At 40.0% G+C, this 16,724-nt stretch overlaps 1 protein-coding gene across 8 annotated transcripts in view; it reads right to left on the bottom strand.

The window, feature by feature from the left end:
- Positions 1 to 16,724, bottom strand: part of SEMA4D (semaphorin 4D) — a 167,110-nt gene that overhangs the window by 54,517 nt on the left and 95,869 nt on the right. For all 8 annotated transcript variants that reach the window (XM_074953104.1, XM_074953106.1, XM_074953100.1 and 5 more), the window contains 6 exons: positions 10,097 to 10,242; positions 7,529 to 7,591; positions 5,732 to 5,830; positions 4,353 to 4,446; positions 3,145 to 3,258; positions 1,878 to 2,029 (listed from right to left, as the gene is read on the bottom strand). In XM_074953104.1, the coding sequence (XP_074809205.1) occupies positions 1,878 to 2,029; positions 3,145 to 3,258; positions 4,353 to 4,446; positions 5,732 to 5,830; positions 7,529 to 7,591; positions 10,097 to 10,242 (668 nt within the window). The remainder of the gene's footprint in view (positions 1 to 1,877; positions 2,030 to 3,144; positions 3,259 to 4,352; positions 4,447 to 5,731; positions 5,831 to 7,528; positions 7,592 to 10,096; positions 10,243 to 16,724) is intronic.

Here is a 16,724-nt window from a genome sequence, read left to right as displayed (position 1 = left end):
ATGTACTATCTAAAATTTAAACTGAATAGTCATGAATAAAAGCAAAAAAGCAACTAAAAGATACAACAACAAACAAATTAAACAAGGCTGAAGAGGTTTTTTTTGGATACAATAGAAACCATGTAGAATGGTTTCTCTCAGCACACACAGATAGTGTTATAGGGCCAAATTCTACTCCCAATTAAGTTGTGCAGCTCTGAAGTCAATGGAGTTACTTAGATATATGCTAATGAGTACAAAAAGAAAAGGAGTACTTGTGGCACCTTAGAAACCTGCTAATGAGTACAGATTTTCTGGAGGGAAGATGAGACTGATGACAGCTTCAAAGAACTGTATTACAATAATAGGCAGTAAATTGAACTGAGCACAGAGCTTTAAAAAAAACTGTACATAGGACAACAATTTAAAGTACATAAAGCTGCATTATAACTGCACTTACAAAATAAATAATATGATGACTATTCTGTGATCATCTCAAAATGTTAGTAACTTAAGATCTAGTCTGGCAAACACATATGCACGTATTTAATTTTACTTCATGTGAATAGTTCCTAGGAGACAATGAGTATTAGGGCCCAATCCTGAAATTAGGGTAAGTACCATGAGTAACGATTTGCAGGTTCAAGGCCTTAAAAATAAGAGAGATCATTCAACTACTGAGACTGTATGCCCAGAAATATAATGAAATTAGTTGTGCAGTGACTATAAGAAATTTCACAATATTTGGGATCTCAAACTTCAGCTGTGCTACTAATCTTTAAAAGCAGGCATCTCAGACCCAAATCCTTGACAGAAATTCCTGACCTTTCTTTAAGGCTGCTATGCAGAATATTGTATAAATATGCTAATTCCAAAAAAGCAATCAAGTATTTTTTTTCCTCTTTTTAAGATAGTGTATGCATATAGATGTGTAATCTGCAAGTGGTTCCAAATAGATAATAGTTAAAAAGCTATTCCAAATTTTATGGTTCTCTCACTTTAAAGCATTGACAAACTGTCAGCAGGCAAAGGACTATACTAACAAGACCAATCTAAATTTGCCTCAAGCTGCTGGAAGATAGAAGCCTCCAGGGAAACATTTGTTATTGGTGTTTTAAAATTAAATTAAATTAAATCAACGTAACAAAAGTTAAAACAATAAAATGTTCTGACCTTATAGAAATAAAATGTTTAGATAATTTCTCATTGCAATTTTGATTAAATCAATACATTCCAGCAAAACATTTTGTATTTGTATAATCAGCATCTTCTGTTCCATCAGAAAATTTTCACACCAGCTCTAATGAGTAGAGAATCAACTCAGCCTGCCATATCCAGATTTAAACACATTAAATGTGACAGAATCAGGTTGCTGGTGATTGTTTCCTTCCAGGCTAGGACACCTCTCCATGAAAGTACTACCTGTCACACCACAGTGAAGAAACTAACCATCTCTACATAAAAAAAAAGCCTTATTTGGCTGGTCTGTAACCATTTAAAAATAACTCATAAAAGTCCATGACAATCACCTTATGGGCTCAGTTCTGCTTCTACTGAAGTCAGTGTAGCCTTTAATGCAAAAAAATCAAAGAATTGTTTCTGTGTTGTATAAAAGGGAAGGAAAGGGTAACCATCATTACTTTTTCAGCTGGGACACATGCTGAAATCTTACTCACTTCAGTTGTAGAGAGCTTAAAAAAATATTTGTTTTCACAGGCACCAACTAGACTGTCTGAGTAACTATATTTAGGTACAGAAGACTGATATGAATATTTCATTTGCTAAGAATAGATCTGACTACTTTTAATGTGTGTGTAAAACATAATATGAAATATCTTTCATATCTTGCGGATGTTGTCTCGATATTGGTTAAAGCAAATTATTAGATTGTGTCCCACCTTGCACACTCTACTTATTCTTGGAATCATCAACTTTCCAACAAATTCATATTCCACAGACATCTCAGTGAAAAAGAAGTACACTTTGTCATCTTCTTCTTCAGTGCTGTTTTGATCTGCTCTTATCACATCAGCAAAAACAAAACTGGGTTCTACGGATACAAATAAAGAGAAGCATTCTACATTAATAGCTACTTTTTCATTATTTTGTCATTTTCCTCTAGAGTTCTCTAGGACCATCCTTTCTCCCAAACCCCATGTTGTGGGCAACTGCACTCCGTTTAGAAGGCCTGGAAGCGGCTCCTCCATGAGCCCATCAATATCGTTCCTATTTGGATAGGGCTGCTGGAGAGCACAGCTGTGTGAAATATCTGCATTCAGACTCAAACTGATTGGAATGGAGTTACAGGTTTGCGATCCCAAGATTTCACATGCCCACACTCAACAGCATGATCTGAGGCTGCTTGCTTATCTGATCATCTGTCTAGTCACCCTCCCTGGCCAGCCTCCACCTCCTGTGCCAACAAGCCCTAGGACCTGCTGGAAGAAATGCAAGGTAAGAAGGGGAAAGTGATGTACTACGGTTCATGCTCCTTTGAGGTTTGAGTTAACTAAATATGAACCTCAAAGCAAAGGTGCAGGGGTTGGTCAGCTTCCATTTTCCGAAAATCCTTTCATGAGTTGAACCCTATCTGCACAGCCCAATTGAAAATCCACCCAACACACTCGCAAATTCAGCTGGCTTGGAGTACAGGTCCTTAAACTGAACTTGAAAACATGCTGACAGGAGGGTAAGGACACTTTTTTCCTTATCATCTAATAGTCTGGCTAGTCATGCCAAAGCAAGGTGAAAGGTGAATGGAGACAGGATAGACTGTACTGCTTCTGGATCATGTCAAAACCTGAATGTCCTTCTGATGATTTCAGAGTCAATGCCACTGAGACTCGAAGTCTCAAACTAAGTATTTTCTCTCTCACACACTCAAACAATTAAAAAAGTAAACAAAACACCTTTTTCTTCTAAAAACAAAACATAGGAAGAAACAGCACCTCAGAGCCATCACAAAATTGCCTTTTTTCTTTGAATATATCCATGGACTTCAAGGTAACTATGCCCAGAGATCTGAACTTTCATAAGGGAAAAAAATATCCATTTTGGCCTTTTTTTATGTATTAGGAAGAGGTTTTAGTGGTAGTAAATAGGGAAATGTGGTAGGAAAAACCTTCAGTAAAGGAAATTGGCTTAGTTGCCTTCACATTTACTTACCATTAAGCCAAGGTATTGCATATTCTGTTCTCAACGGGCTCTGATGAGAGTTTCTAGAAATAATAGGCTCACTTCCCAAGAAGTTATAGGAAGTTCCTGAATAAAGCTCTCCATCTTTAACATAGAAAATAAAACACAATAAATACTTCAAGCCATACTACTTATTAAGTAACAAAAAGGTATAGAAATATTTCAAGACAAGTTTTCAAGAGAATATATGGTAATTTAAACCTCTCTTGAGGGAAGATGGCAAGAATTTCCTCTATATTAAATTTGACATTTTTAGTGCTTATGTTTCCCCTCTGATCTTCTTTAAAGCTGATGTTTTTATATCTAATTTGTTACTGTTCTAATACAACTTTGATGGCAGAAAGTTACCAGGATTGCTCCTGCAGTAATTGTGAACGCATCTGCTTCCAGCTGATTTATATTGTATACATAAAAATATAAATGAACCTAAAATATGCCACTGAATTTTTGTAATTGAATAATTTTTTAGAAATTATTCAGAAAAAGTATAGGATATTCCTTCAAAAGTGAATCAAACTGAATTAATAAGAAGAATTTAAGGATCATAATCCAGTAAGTGTGTTCCTTCTGTTTCCCGTTTCATATTAATTTAAACTTTTCTTCCATGGTCTTGCTATATAAACATACAACCACAAACTTCACTGGTTTTCCCAAATGAAGACTTAGTGTGGTTTAACCCTCTGATGATATGTTCATGATCACTGATTTCCCATTAATCTATTCTGTTTGGAGAAAAAGAAAGTATTCAGCCCACTTACTTTTTCACTTTTTAATTTACTGACACACATTTTTAAATTACTTATATTTATACACAGATTCTTCTGCAGTGCAATTTTCTTTCACTGACAGTTTCATCAGATACTAAAGTGATGGGTGCTTTGGAAATACAATCTGGTGAATAAATGACTATATCAATAGCTATCATCTGCTTGAACTGAAAATCCTAAACATTATTCCCAAAAACCCAAAATGAAAAAAAGTCTAAAAACTATCAATTGCTGCAAGTTTTATGTTAAAAAAAATCACTTTAATTATAGAATACAAATATTTTGATGTGTGTCTAAAAAAAACCAACATCACAAACCCTGGTATTATGTCCTAGTGAAAAGATTAGGGCATGATGGAGGAGAAAGAATCAATGATTTTGTATTGATGATGTCATTAAAGTTTGAACTTACCAACCATAACTGATGTGTAGCTTTGGGCAGGGTCAAATGGACATCTACCTTTACCATCTTCATTTTTACCTCGGAGTTCAAATGACGTTAAATTCTATACAGAATTAATTTTTAAGTTAAACCAAAAGAGTTACATTCTTTACTTTCTAATTCAAACAATACATGTATGCAGTCAAAAATAGCTGTATAAAAATATAAAAGTAAAGTTTTCTGTATTATTAATATTAAACACCAAAAGACACTTTAAGAGACTGTATACTGAATTAAAAAACAAACAAAAATCTTTAAGTAATAAAGAGAGGAAATAACCCAACAGCTTGGGAGCACAAAGGGAAGCGGAGGAAAGGGTAGTGGGAGGGGAGAAAAGAGTTCCAGACAGATGAGGACGCCCAACTGAAAAGGTGCAGGGAGAGAAGACAGTTACGATGTGAAGAACAGAGAAGTGGAGAGAGAGGTCAGAGGAGGTGGTTACAAGGTGGGAGAATTAGTTTCAGAAATGACTATGCAGAGTTTTGAAAACCAGAGATGGACAGGAAGACTGTGAAGTTGTCAGATGATGGGTGTGATATGACCCTATTTTTGTAAGTGTGGGAGTAATCTGTCTGCAACTTTATGGACTCCCAGATATTAAGAGAATAGGGGTTTAGGAAGACCATTAAAATGGGAAAGGAGCAAAAAAAAAATGGGGGGACTGCATGAATAAGGACTTCAAAAGAGGCAGAGTCAAGGGATGTACGAATTCTAGCAATGTTCTGGAAGTGCTGATATACAGACTCAAAGACAAGCCACAGTCTAAGATAATTCCTAGATTTCTAGCCTTGGAAACACATGTTAAGGGGAGCAATAGTGGAGTTAGAGACATGGAACAGAAAGGATATTTTATTTTAACCTAGAAGAAGGACTTCACTCTGAAGGTTTCAGTGATATGAAGCTCTGGAATACCCATGAGCTGATAGAGACAAGATAGGCAGAGACGGGAATCTGAGAGAGGTCAAGGAGAGACAGAAATGGGTATCATCCACACAGAGTGTCAATACCATTTAAAACTATGTATTTCGGCTACTGCAAATTTGCATCAATAGAACGTAATGAAAGCAAAGCCTTAAAGTAAATATGTTTCTGTTAATAACCAAGCTAAATCAGGATTTTGTTAAAGGCTTTGTATAGGAAGAGTGAAGTTAACCTCCAGACTCTGTGGTTATCATGAGACAGTATCACACCCGCTGGAAAACTATGACTGGCACTGGAATTCCAATTGCCTTAGGAAACAAAGATTAACTCATTAGGTATACTTTTCTCGAGTTCACCTTATTATTTAAATGAGCCATTTTAGCTGGTTTTAAAGTTACTATTAAGAGAGAATGCATAGTCACACTTACCAGATGATCACAGATTGGCTGAAATGCATTTGTGCCACACACATAGAGAACACTATCATTCAGTGGTTGTAAGACACGCACATAGTTAAGGCACTCCGTCTGTAGTATGGAAGGAAAAAATGAATCCATTCTGATCAGCCACAACTTCAACATTATAATAGGAACACAGCTGACAACAAGCTATGTTGTCAATTCTTCCATTTCTACTCCTCATGTTCTATCACAAGCAGCATTTCATATGTTTAAAAAAATACAGGGCTAGGTGATATGATTATTGAGACCAGAATCCACTCTAGCCGACTCCCTAAGAGCAGCATCCAGTGTTATATTTTTGGTGTACAATTGTTTCTAATATGCCCATTATCTCCTAAGTGACCAATTTTGCTTCAGAATTAATATGTTCGTATACAATAGCTAAAATTCGGATTCACTTGGATCTTAAAATTTTGTCTCAAGTCTAGTTCAGATAAAATGGCCTGTCATAATCCAGAAGTAAAGTCTTCAATCTGCCACACATAAATGTCACTTAGCTTCAGATTATCATTTCCTGGATTTTTGTATATACTACAACTCTGATGTGGGCAGCAATCATTATGACAGTTAACAGCTCCTAGTGTGTGAATTTGCCATGTCCACGGGGGTTTCCCACAACCTCGGATGGCACGCTGTAAACTTAGCGGCTTTTATAGCTTCCTGCAGCCTTTTGGGATGCTGGTGCTGGCAGCCCTCACTTTACTCAAAAAATAAACATCCAATTACAGCAATTAATTCCTTTAGCTTTGGAATGAAACTGGCAGTTTGGACATAGCTTCGAATGTCAAGGGAAGAGTACAGATTCAAAATGCTGAAAACCAATGAGAATGCTTGTTAACTCTGAACACCCATCTGTGTTTATTGACTTGATCAATAATCCCTATCTGTATTGTGAGCCACATTTGGCAAGTTCCTGATGGAATACAGAAAGATACCACCATTGTTCAAAACGTACTGGGAGCTAGAATAAATAAGCATGCACAACATCACAGTGAATACACACAGAAAGTTCCAGAGAGAGCAACAGAAATTCAGTGAAAAGAATAAAGGATGAGACAACAGAAACCATACGAAGTACCATTAGGTAAATTACATATAGCTAGCATAAAATACTCAAGAACCAAAGTAACCTATGTGAATTACGGCAGTGTTTCTCTAACAGTTGATCGGGACTCTCAGAGTAGTCACAAAAGGCAATCAGGGAGATCACAAGGTACTGAGAGTTTTATTACAGTTCTAAAGCAAATAAAATAAAATTTCCAGAATAATTTTAGGGCAGCCAAAACCTTCAAAATCTGTGAGGTCAAATGTAGTAGACAGGGTAGCAGTAGCAGCTCCACTCCTTTCATGTGAGCACAAGTGACTCTCTCGCAATACACTATCGCACTCTCCAGCTCCCTGCACACCTTTTCTATTCAAGTGCAAGTGTTCTCTATCACCACTCACAATGCACGCACGCACACAGAGTATAGACTTATCCATATTATCATTGATACAATTACTATAAAAGTAAAAGTAACAAATTGAAGCAGGACATAAGGAAGTGACAGCCTGAAAAGGTTGAAAAAACTGTACCAGAGTAAGTAGTTAAAGTGCAAAATTAACTGCTGCAGTTTACAAAACCCACTGAAATTAACCATTTGCTGGAATTTTTTTTTAAAATTATTACTCCTAAATAGTTACATTCAAAACACTGCCGAAAATGCTTTCCAGAAAACTAAATTCATAATGCTTTGCTGAAAGCTAAAGGACAAACAAATTCACCTGTTTGGATTTGCCCTTGTCTGCACATTTAGTTTTTTTGTCTTCAGTGACCTTCCAATACAACTGGGGAAAAAGAAGCGAAACAAAAACAAGTTCAGTGCACTTCACGTTCACCTGAAAGCTATTATTAAGCACAATGCATAATACAGAGAGCAGATCATGTTTAAAAGACAGTCCGCTGCAAATAAGTCATTCTGCAAGTAGCTGTCAGGGACCCCTCAGTGTCTGTCTTTATCCTCTGGGGAGGTGGTATTTCTGAATGCGTGTGCAGTAATGGAGGTTTCAGCCACGGCCAGCACCTCTTAGAGTTCTATACAAAGATATACTATGACGTTTCTTCTCAAATTATTAATGAAGTTCCCTGTGTTGTATTTACTAGGGAAATAAGATTATGGTAGTTTTAGAGACTTCTACATTAAAAAAGCTGAGGGAAGAATACAATTATTTTTGGGAAAACGTCAATAATTCCTGGACCGTTATGCAGATAAAAGGGCTTCAGTGGCTGTATGTGTCACCATGGATACTGGACTGTGTCCAGTATATCTATCTCCTGGTGTTTTTCACTGAATATCAATGTGGTTCTAGAGTAGTTTTGCTTCTTAATATGTTTCAGATAGTTTAAATGAAAATGATCAACTGTTGAAGAGGGATCAGTTTTACGTGCAGCTGAAAATCAATATAATCACGGGTCATGAGTATTTCCTTACACAACTTTGTGAATTAAACTTAAGAATCAGAAGGAATTTTCTCAAGACCGTTCTAGGTGAGAAACTGTGCTCTCTCTCTTAAGGTACGTCACGCTCCTTTCCGAAGACCCTAAAGTACATGTACACACAACTCTAGCATGGATATAAACAGCAATGTAGATGGTGAAGCACTGCTTAGGCGAGTAAAAGATGTGCCTGAACCCCGTAGGTATGTACTCAGATATATACCCTCCATGGCTCTCTATTTGTTCAAGCAGCGCCTGCCCAGTACAGTTTTAGCAGTAGAGTGTCCCACTGCCTCTCCTGCAGCACAGAAAGGCTCCAACAGAGTGAAGTCAGTGGGGAAAGGCTCAGGCAGCTCCCAGCTGCTGAGTCTTTCCTCTCTGCTTCCCCCCTGCCACAGTCTTTCATTGACATGTGTAGCTACGCACTGCAGCATGGACGTAGTGTGCTTTTCACTGCGACTTTCAGCTACACATACCATAAACACTACTGCAAGAGGTGTGCAGTGTAGATGTAACCTTAGAGACACATTGCAAAACTTATAGCCCAGGAGGAGACTGCTGGCTTTAAGCCACCTTTGCACTATCCCAATCCTTGGATGTTATGGGGTGTGGAGAGGCCCCACTTCAGGGTAATTCAGACAATGCTAGGGGTCGGTTAAAGTTATGGCAGCCTGTCCTATGGCCTAAAGTGCTGCCTAGAATCTCTGCAGCGCTGTTTGTTGTAGTCCTGCTCCTGACGAGCCCTTTCTGCCTCCAGCATGCCCCCTACACCAGGATTTGAAAAAGGGTCCTTGGAAGGCAACCTTGCAACTGTCTCCCTCAGTGTCTGCACCAGATACGAGGCTTTTCAGACCCCTGTAAGCCATTCCAGCCCTTAATGCATCATAAAGGGACCATAACAGGGATGAGGATCTCATCCTCTGGCTATTTAAAATCAAGATGGCCAACCTAAGCTAAACCCTCACAAAGTTTTAAACACATGGAGGGGCAGCAAAACATTTATTTTCCCCCTGATTCTGCTCCACATTAGAAATGCAATCATGCAAGGAGCTCTGCACTTTACACACCCAGTCATAGCTTCATAACTGAATCGTTTATCAAGATGGCAGCAAGGCTATAGAAGCCTCTGACTCCACCTTCAAATTTATTTTACTTGACAGTAGCCAAGATACTGTAACAGGGAGGCTGTTGTACACCTCATTCATGGTTGCTGAAGATGGCTTGTTGTTTTTCTTTTTAATATTCAAAATTAGAGCTCAAAATTTCAGAATTTAGGAGGCAAAGCACAAGTTTTCTACAAAAATGTCACCAAAATGGCATTTATACAAGAATCTGTTTAACATTTCTTACTGCTAGGTAACATGAAAAAAATACTTAGGAGTTTAGAATTAGAAAAAGCACAGTAACTAGTGATTCCAGGGTGAATTTTCAGAGTAATGTGCATGGATGGAGCAAACTGTCAAATTCCCACTAATGCTCATGAGAATCACAAGGTGAAATCACCTATTTGCCAAACTGAAAATTAATCCTTTAAAGAATAAAAAATACATTTTTCGTTTAAAAAAAAAATCCAGTGTATTTAAAGCAGTTCCAGACATAAAATACCTCAGTGAATCTTTACTAGAATGTTTTAAAATTCACTTTTTTCAATGACATTACAAAATTACCTGTAATTTTTTCTTCCTGAATAATATATATGTGCAACATAAACACAAATATATTTACTATAGTCTACACACTATAGCTCCATGAAATATCCTACTATCTATAACATTAGAAAAACGAATCTACCCCAAAAAATTCTGGGATGCAATTTTTTTTTAAAGGTGAATAGGAAATTAAAAATGCATACCTACCTCATGATGTTTTTCAGCAATATTCACTGAATTTAATGCAAAGATCACTTCTCTAGCTCCTACATATAAAACGTCTTTGTCATCACTTAGTAATAAAGTTGAATAGTTAAACACTTCTGGCTCCTGAAAATGGACCAGTTGTACTTCTGTTAAAGTAAAACAAACAGTGATGTGTAAAGAATGAAAACCATTTGAGGACTTTTTTTTCTAATCTATCTAACCGATACTGCAGTACTTTGACAACATCTTAAAAGCAGCAAAACTGAACACAGAACCCTATTATAATAAAAATATTGGGGTCATCAAAAAGAGTAGTTAAATTGTGGGTTCAGTTAGTCAGGAGTTTGGGGCTGCAGCACTGACATACAATTGCTTTTTCCTGGATTTCAGTTTAAATTAATATCTGGGATTTGTGCTGCTGATCTCAGTTTAATTTACAACTGGGATTTCAAACTACTGCACATTTGTTGCATCTTTATTTCATATTGTGTACACGTGCACACAACAGTATACAAAAAAATGACATTAAAACTCTAGAGGTCTGCCTTAAACTTTAACCTTCTGCTTCATTCTTAACTAACCCTGTGCAAGACTGAACAAAGTGTTAGACTGCCCAACCAAGATGCACCTTGATAGGGGTAGGTAGCGAACTACATTTACCCCCATACACCAAACTTGCATCCACAAGTGCCACCATCAGCACAGAGAATAGTATCATGCTCTTGCAGGGAACTGCTTTACTCTCAGCACTATGTGCTGCAAGTGAAATGGATTAGGCTGTCGTTCTCTGATCCTAAAGTGAGATGAGTACAAAAGAGCAATTCAAAATGGCCAAACTTTGCAACAAAACGCTTGATAAGGGAGTGAGGGGAAACAGAAGACACAGGCCACTCCCTTTACTTTGGGCTTTCTAGCTGCCCTCCTGAGGCCTGCAGCTTTCCTAATCAGTCACAAATGCCTCGGAAGGGAAATGAGGGCTGGCAGGAATTAGACAAATTATTGAGCAAACTTGTCAGAAAGCTGGAATTTTCTCAGAAAGCTCTGCTGCAAAGAGGCCTGGTTGAGCTGCCAGCTGCTTGGGAGGCAGGAAAAACTGGGGGAAACTTCAGAGACACAACATAAGAATGGCCATACTGGGTCAGACCAAAGGTCCATCCAGCTGAGTATCCTGTCTACCGACAGTGGCCAATGCCAGGTGCCACAGACCGAGTGAACCGAACAGGTAATGATCTAGTGATCTCTCTCCTACCATCCATCTCCACCCTCTGACAAACAGAGGCTAGGGACACCATTCCTTACCCATCCTGGCTAATAGCCATTAATGGACTTAACCTCCATGAATTTATCCAGACAGGGCGTTCCCCTACTGCCAGTGACTGACAGGTCTGGCCCACACCAAAGGTGCAAACAGCTGAAGTACCACTGTAATGGATTTGTGGACTAGAGCTAATTAGGAATTTTACGACAAGTCGTTTTTGCATCAAAACCAAAACTGTGAAACTGGATCGGATTAGATGAATTTCCCAACTCGAAAAAGCATAGAGAAAACAGTTTTCATATTGTTAAATCATTTTGTTTTGACATTTTCTCAGTGAAGATATTCTCATTTTCTGGTTCAAAATGGACTTTTGGTTTCAAAATATAAGCTTATTAGACCAAAAAGTCAAAATCAAACTTTTCAAAATTATTGAAACATTTTTGATCACCTAATTGGGGGCAGGGGCAACAGTTTTTCATTTGTGAATATTTTCAAGATTTTTACTTTTTGTCCCAATGCAAGATGGAAAACAAAAATTCAAATACTCAAAAATATTCATGAGATGGGAAAACCGTTTCCTCTGTGGACCTTAGCACAAAGAAGAAATTTTCTCTGCACGGAGAACTAATGACCAGCCAAGCTCATGTTTAATGCCTATGAATTAAATTTCTCACTCTCATTTCCTTTCCCTCATTCTGTCTACCCTTTTGTTCCTTTTTCTGCTCTACCCTTTATACCAGTAGTGAGCAACCTGTGGCCCATCAGGATAATCTGACTGCGGGCCGTGAGACATTTTGCTGACATTGACCGTCCGCAGGCACGGCCCCTCGTAGCTCCCAGTGGCCGCAGGTTGCACTGCTTCATACCACTGTTTCATACCATACCCTATCTTCATTATCAGCTCCTTTCTCCTTCCTGCTATCCCCCAATCTTCCTCTTTTTCACTCTCATTGCATGTGTATTTGAAACAGAGAAAGTCACCATATTCCCTACTAGTAGTGGGGCAGTTGCCCCACTTTGGCAGAGGAGGGGTTAAAGCAGGCTGAAGGGAGCCTGTGCAGAGAAGGGCAGAAAGTCGGCCAGGCTGGGCCCTATATGAAGGCTGCAAAGCAGAGGAGACAGCAGTCTCTTCCTGACAAGCAAGGGAGAAGGACTGTTACCTGCCAGGTGGCGGCTCCTGATGAAAAGGGCCAAGAAAGTGAAAGGGCCAAGGGGAAGTGGCCCAGGGTACAAAGGGAGAATAGGAGATTGAAGGAGGGCAGTGGGAGGCTGCTGCTAGAGGGTCCCTGGGTCGGGACCCAGAGTAGAGGGCGGGCCTGGGTCCTCCCCTCTCCCCTTACACCACACCTTACCATGGAGGAGCATGACCGATGTACTGTGCCTGGTTCCTGAGGCAAGGGACTAGACTTTGGGGAGGCAGGTGGCCACGAAGGCAGGTGCAGACTGAGGACTGCTGATATCCCCGGAAGGGGGTGGGGGTGGGGGCGGGGGGGGGGAGGGAGGACAATAGAGCAGGGGCACGGCCAGAGGGCTGTGTCCAGAAGAGGATGCCGCAAGCCAGGGATTAACGCGGGTTCCAGACAGCACAGCTGAGCAGGCAACGGGTGGGACACCACCCGCAGAGGGCACTCCATGGCTAGGACATCGCTAATTCCCAAAGCAACCCACAGGAAGTGTCACAGTGGTGAGGGCCCAACATGTTACACTACTACATAAAGCTTTTCCAAGAGAACTAATAGAAAATCCCGCACCCTATTAGAAGAGACTGCAGGCAACATGTTAATGTATAGCTGTTGTGTGAATTTAAATTGGGAGTTCAATTGGAAATATGCATAGTTTGGCTGGGGCCCTATGATTTTGGTGCATGTTTGTATTTAAACACACCCTAATTTAGCAATGTAGCATAAAATTCCAGATTAATACTAGGTATGGACCTGTACATATTTTTGTATAAAATTTGTTTTCTCTATTGTCTTTAAAGAGTCTTTCATAATGCAGAAAACTGCACCTGATATTTCAAATATTTTTCCAGAGAATGTCCCAGGGCCCCCCCCACAATATGCTAAAATTCCCCCTTCTTAGTGAAATATGAATGCAAGAACATATCTCCATACAACATGCCTAAGACTGACATGTAACATTAAAAGTTGTATGTGCCTAATGGAGAACAAGAAATTGTGGTGCTGGACAGAGAACAAAGGAGCAGTTGTGTTCAGGGGCAGGCGTATACGTCAGCGCTAAATCAAACCAAGAGAAACTACTGCTGTTAACTGTAGTCACTGCTATATGGGAGCTCCAAGATGCCCAAACCTTACATACAACATTTTTTCTCCAAGGTAATAAATCTTATATTCCCATGTTTCCTGGCTCTTTATGCCCATAAACATGGGAAATATTTTCAGGGCCTTATGCCAGTATTTTATTGTGGTCCTAATGTCCATTTATATTTTCCTACAATAAACTCATTTGTACTTGACATCTGTGCTTAAGGCTATTTCTTCACACTGGCCATAAGCTTGCTTCGCTACACACTGCAAGGCTCTCATTTCAGTTGCGGAGTAAGGAGGAGTCAAGGACTCAATGGTATCCTTCACTCAGGATTTCCTCCTTGCCCAGTAAAAACAACCTTTATGGTATCTAGAAAGAAACGTCACAGACATTACATACAGTAGCTCAACATATTTTATTGCCTTATAATCCGTGTTCCAAAAATTATTCAAGTCCTGGGCTATACAGAGCATGTAGAATTCCATGGATTTACTTTTTCACCCCATATTTGTTCCATTTATGCTAACAGAAATCAGAATGGTTATGAGTACTAGGTGTGATAGTGGCCATGGGGGGAAAAACGGCTCAGTGAAGAAGCTGGATTGTGTTCCAATTCCATGTCATCACATGGCAGATGGAGAAAGGATCAAATATTTATTTGCTCTTATTTGGTAGTTTATACTGAGATGTGGATTTATACCTAAGCACACAAACCAATTGAGTTATAAGAACTTACATTTCTATCAAGCCTTCAGAATGGACTGAAGAATTTTAGCTTCAAGCAACAAAAGGGGTTGCACATCTAGGCACATGCAAAGTCCCCCTTACCCCACATCCCTACAAAGTTCTCCCCTTAATAGTAATTTAACTTTCTACATTTCTTTTTCATCAACAGCAACAAGAGAGATACAAAGGGAAGAACAGGGCTTCAATTAACAATGAACTGATCTCAGTGGCTTTGGGACTGATTGGGACCAACTGCAACTGTAAATGAAATGGCTACGCAAAGTACACAATACTATATACATTGACACACTCCAACAGTTGCTAAAAAGTTCTGACTGGTAAGATGACTGCACTGACAAGGTACTTCTACTCACAAAACATCATGTCTGCTATGGTATTATTTCAAATCCTATTGCAATCAATGGGACTTTGTCTTGTATTCACACTCCACTTAAAGCTCTACTATGTAATGTAAGTGTAAGTAAAAAAAAAAAAAATTTACGACAATAGTTATTGTGCAAGTACAACAGCTGTGTTCCAGAGTTTTAAAAAGGCATGAACTGCTTAGTAAGAAACTGATTTCACAGTTCCATCCACCCACCAAAACAGTACTGACAGGTCTTCTCTGAAAAATTTTGCCGCACATCTCTCTGACAGGATGTGATTTAGATCTAAAGAGAGTTATTGGACATGATTGCGAATTAGCAGGAATGTAAATAATTCTGTTTTAAACTTTTGTCCAGATTTTATTTTATACTAAGTAGCCTTGGGCTTCTGACTACCTCTCAGTTGTGGACAATTTCTCCTTATTGTTTGTCCATCATGAGACATGCTAGTCTCTTTTCTCTGTCAATCCTGCAAAAGGATTCAGCGTAGCTGGGGAAATGTACAGAGACCTTCAGTGACTCCACTCGCCAAAAAAGTGCCAAGATCCCCCAAAACTCAGTTTTTCCTATGTAGCAATACAAACAGCTTAGTGGCTATGATTAAGGCTAAGATTTTGTCTCAGATATTTTTAGTAAAAGTCACGGACAGGTCACGGGCAATAAAGAAAAAATCATGGAAGCCTGTAACCTGACCCTAACTCTTATTAAAAATACCCCTGACAAAATGGGGAGCCTAGCTGTGGGGTCCTCATACTGCCTGCAGAGGTTGGGCAGCTGCCGGGGCAGGTAGGGGCTCATCGCTCCAGGGTCTTGTGTTCCCTGTAAGCTGCGCGCTTGGACAGCGTGCACGAGAGATTTAAGTGCCGTGCACAGCCGGCAGCATTTGTTCAGGTGCCCCTCCCCCATGTTGCTCTGTCCTGCAGTTGCTCCTGGGACCCTGCTGGCTGTGCAGGGAGGGAAAGGGGGGGTGCTGATGTCAGGGTGTCCCCCTCCCCTGTACCCCATCTCCACAGAGCAGGACAGGTCAGAGGGGACAGCCTGGCTCAGGAGGACTCGGAGCTGCTGCCGTCTGAATGGTGAGTGTCTGAGTGCACTGTTTCTGAGATTTCCCCAGCAACCAGCTCACACAGTCTCTCTGTCTCACTCACACACACCCCACACACTTGCTCTCCCCCCACCCCCGAAGTACCCCATTTCCACAGAGCGGGGGAGGGGAGACAACAGGACTCCAGACAGAGCAGGGGAGCTTTCAGTGTCTTAAAGAAACAGAGCACAGCTTTCCCCAGCAGCCAGAACACACAGTGTGTGTGTGTGTGTGTGTCTCTCTCTCTCTCTCACACAGTCTCTGTCTCTTTCACACTCACCTCCCAACACATACTTGTATTATTGTTGTAGTTAGTTCTTGGTACTTCCTGTAATGCACATACTCTCTGAAATTTTATTCTTTCAAAGTGTACTGGTCTATGCAGGCCATAATTTTTATTTCTCTTACACTTAAATTTAATTGAGTCCTGAGTTCTAAAATGCCTAATCTGTCCTGGTTGGAGCGATTATCCCTATGGTAACTTTTTAAAAATATATATTATATCTAGGTTTTTTGTTTCTACTGATGGCACACATAGGCACATACCTCGGTGCACATATCAAAATGTATTCCGCACGTGAATGGAAAAAATTAGAGGGAACATTGCCGTGGTCCCCTGGCTCAGAGCTCTGGGGTACCCCCGCCACCTGCAGCAGCCAGAAGCTTTGAAGGATTCCCGGCACCCTCAGCGGCTTGGAACTCTGGGGGGCCCCGGCACCTGCAGCCACGGGGAGCTGCGGGATCCTCCTGCCACCGTGGGTGGCGGGAGGACCCTGCAGCTCCCGGACGACAGGGCTGAATTCATGGAGGTCGCTGGAAGTCATGGGTCCTGTGACTTCTGCAAACTTCTTGAAAAAAATCGTAGCCTTAGCTATGACACTTGACAGATAACGATTTACTCTTTCT

The sequence above is a fragment of the Natator depressus genome, chromosome 5 (genome assembly GCF_965152275.1).
Source record: "Natator depressus isolate rNatDep1 chromosome 5, rNatDep2.hap1, whole genome shotgun sequence".
NCBI lineage: Eukaryota > Metazoa > Chordata > Testudines > Cheloniidae > Natator > Natator depressus.
Note: the sequence above shows the minus strand (reverse complement) of the source record. Positions and strands in the feature narration are given on the sequence as shown.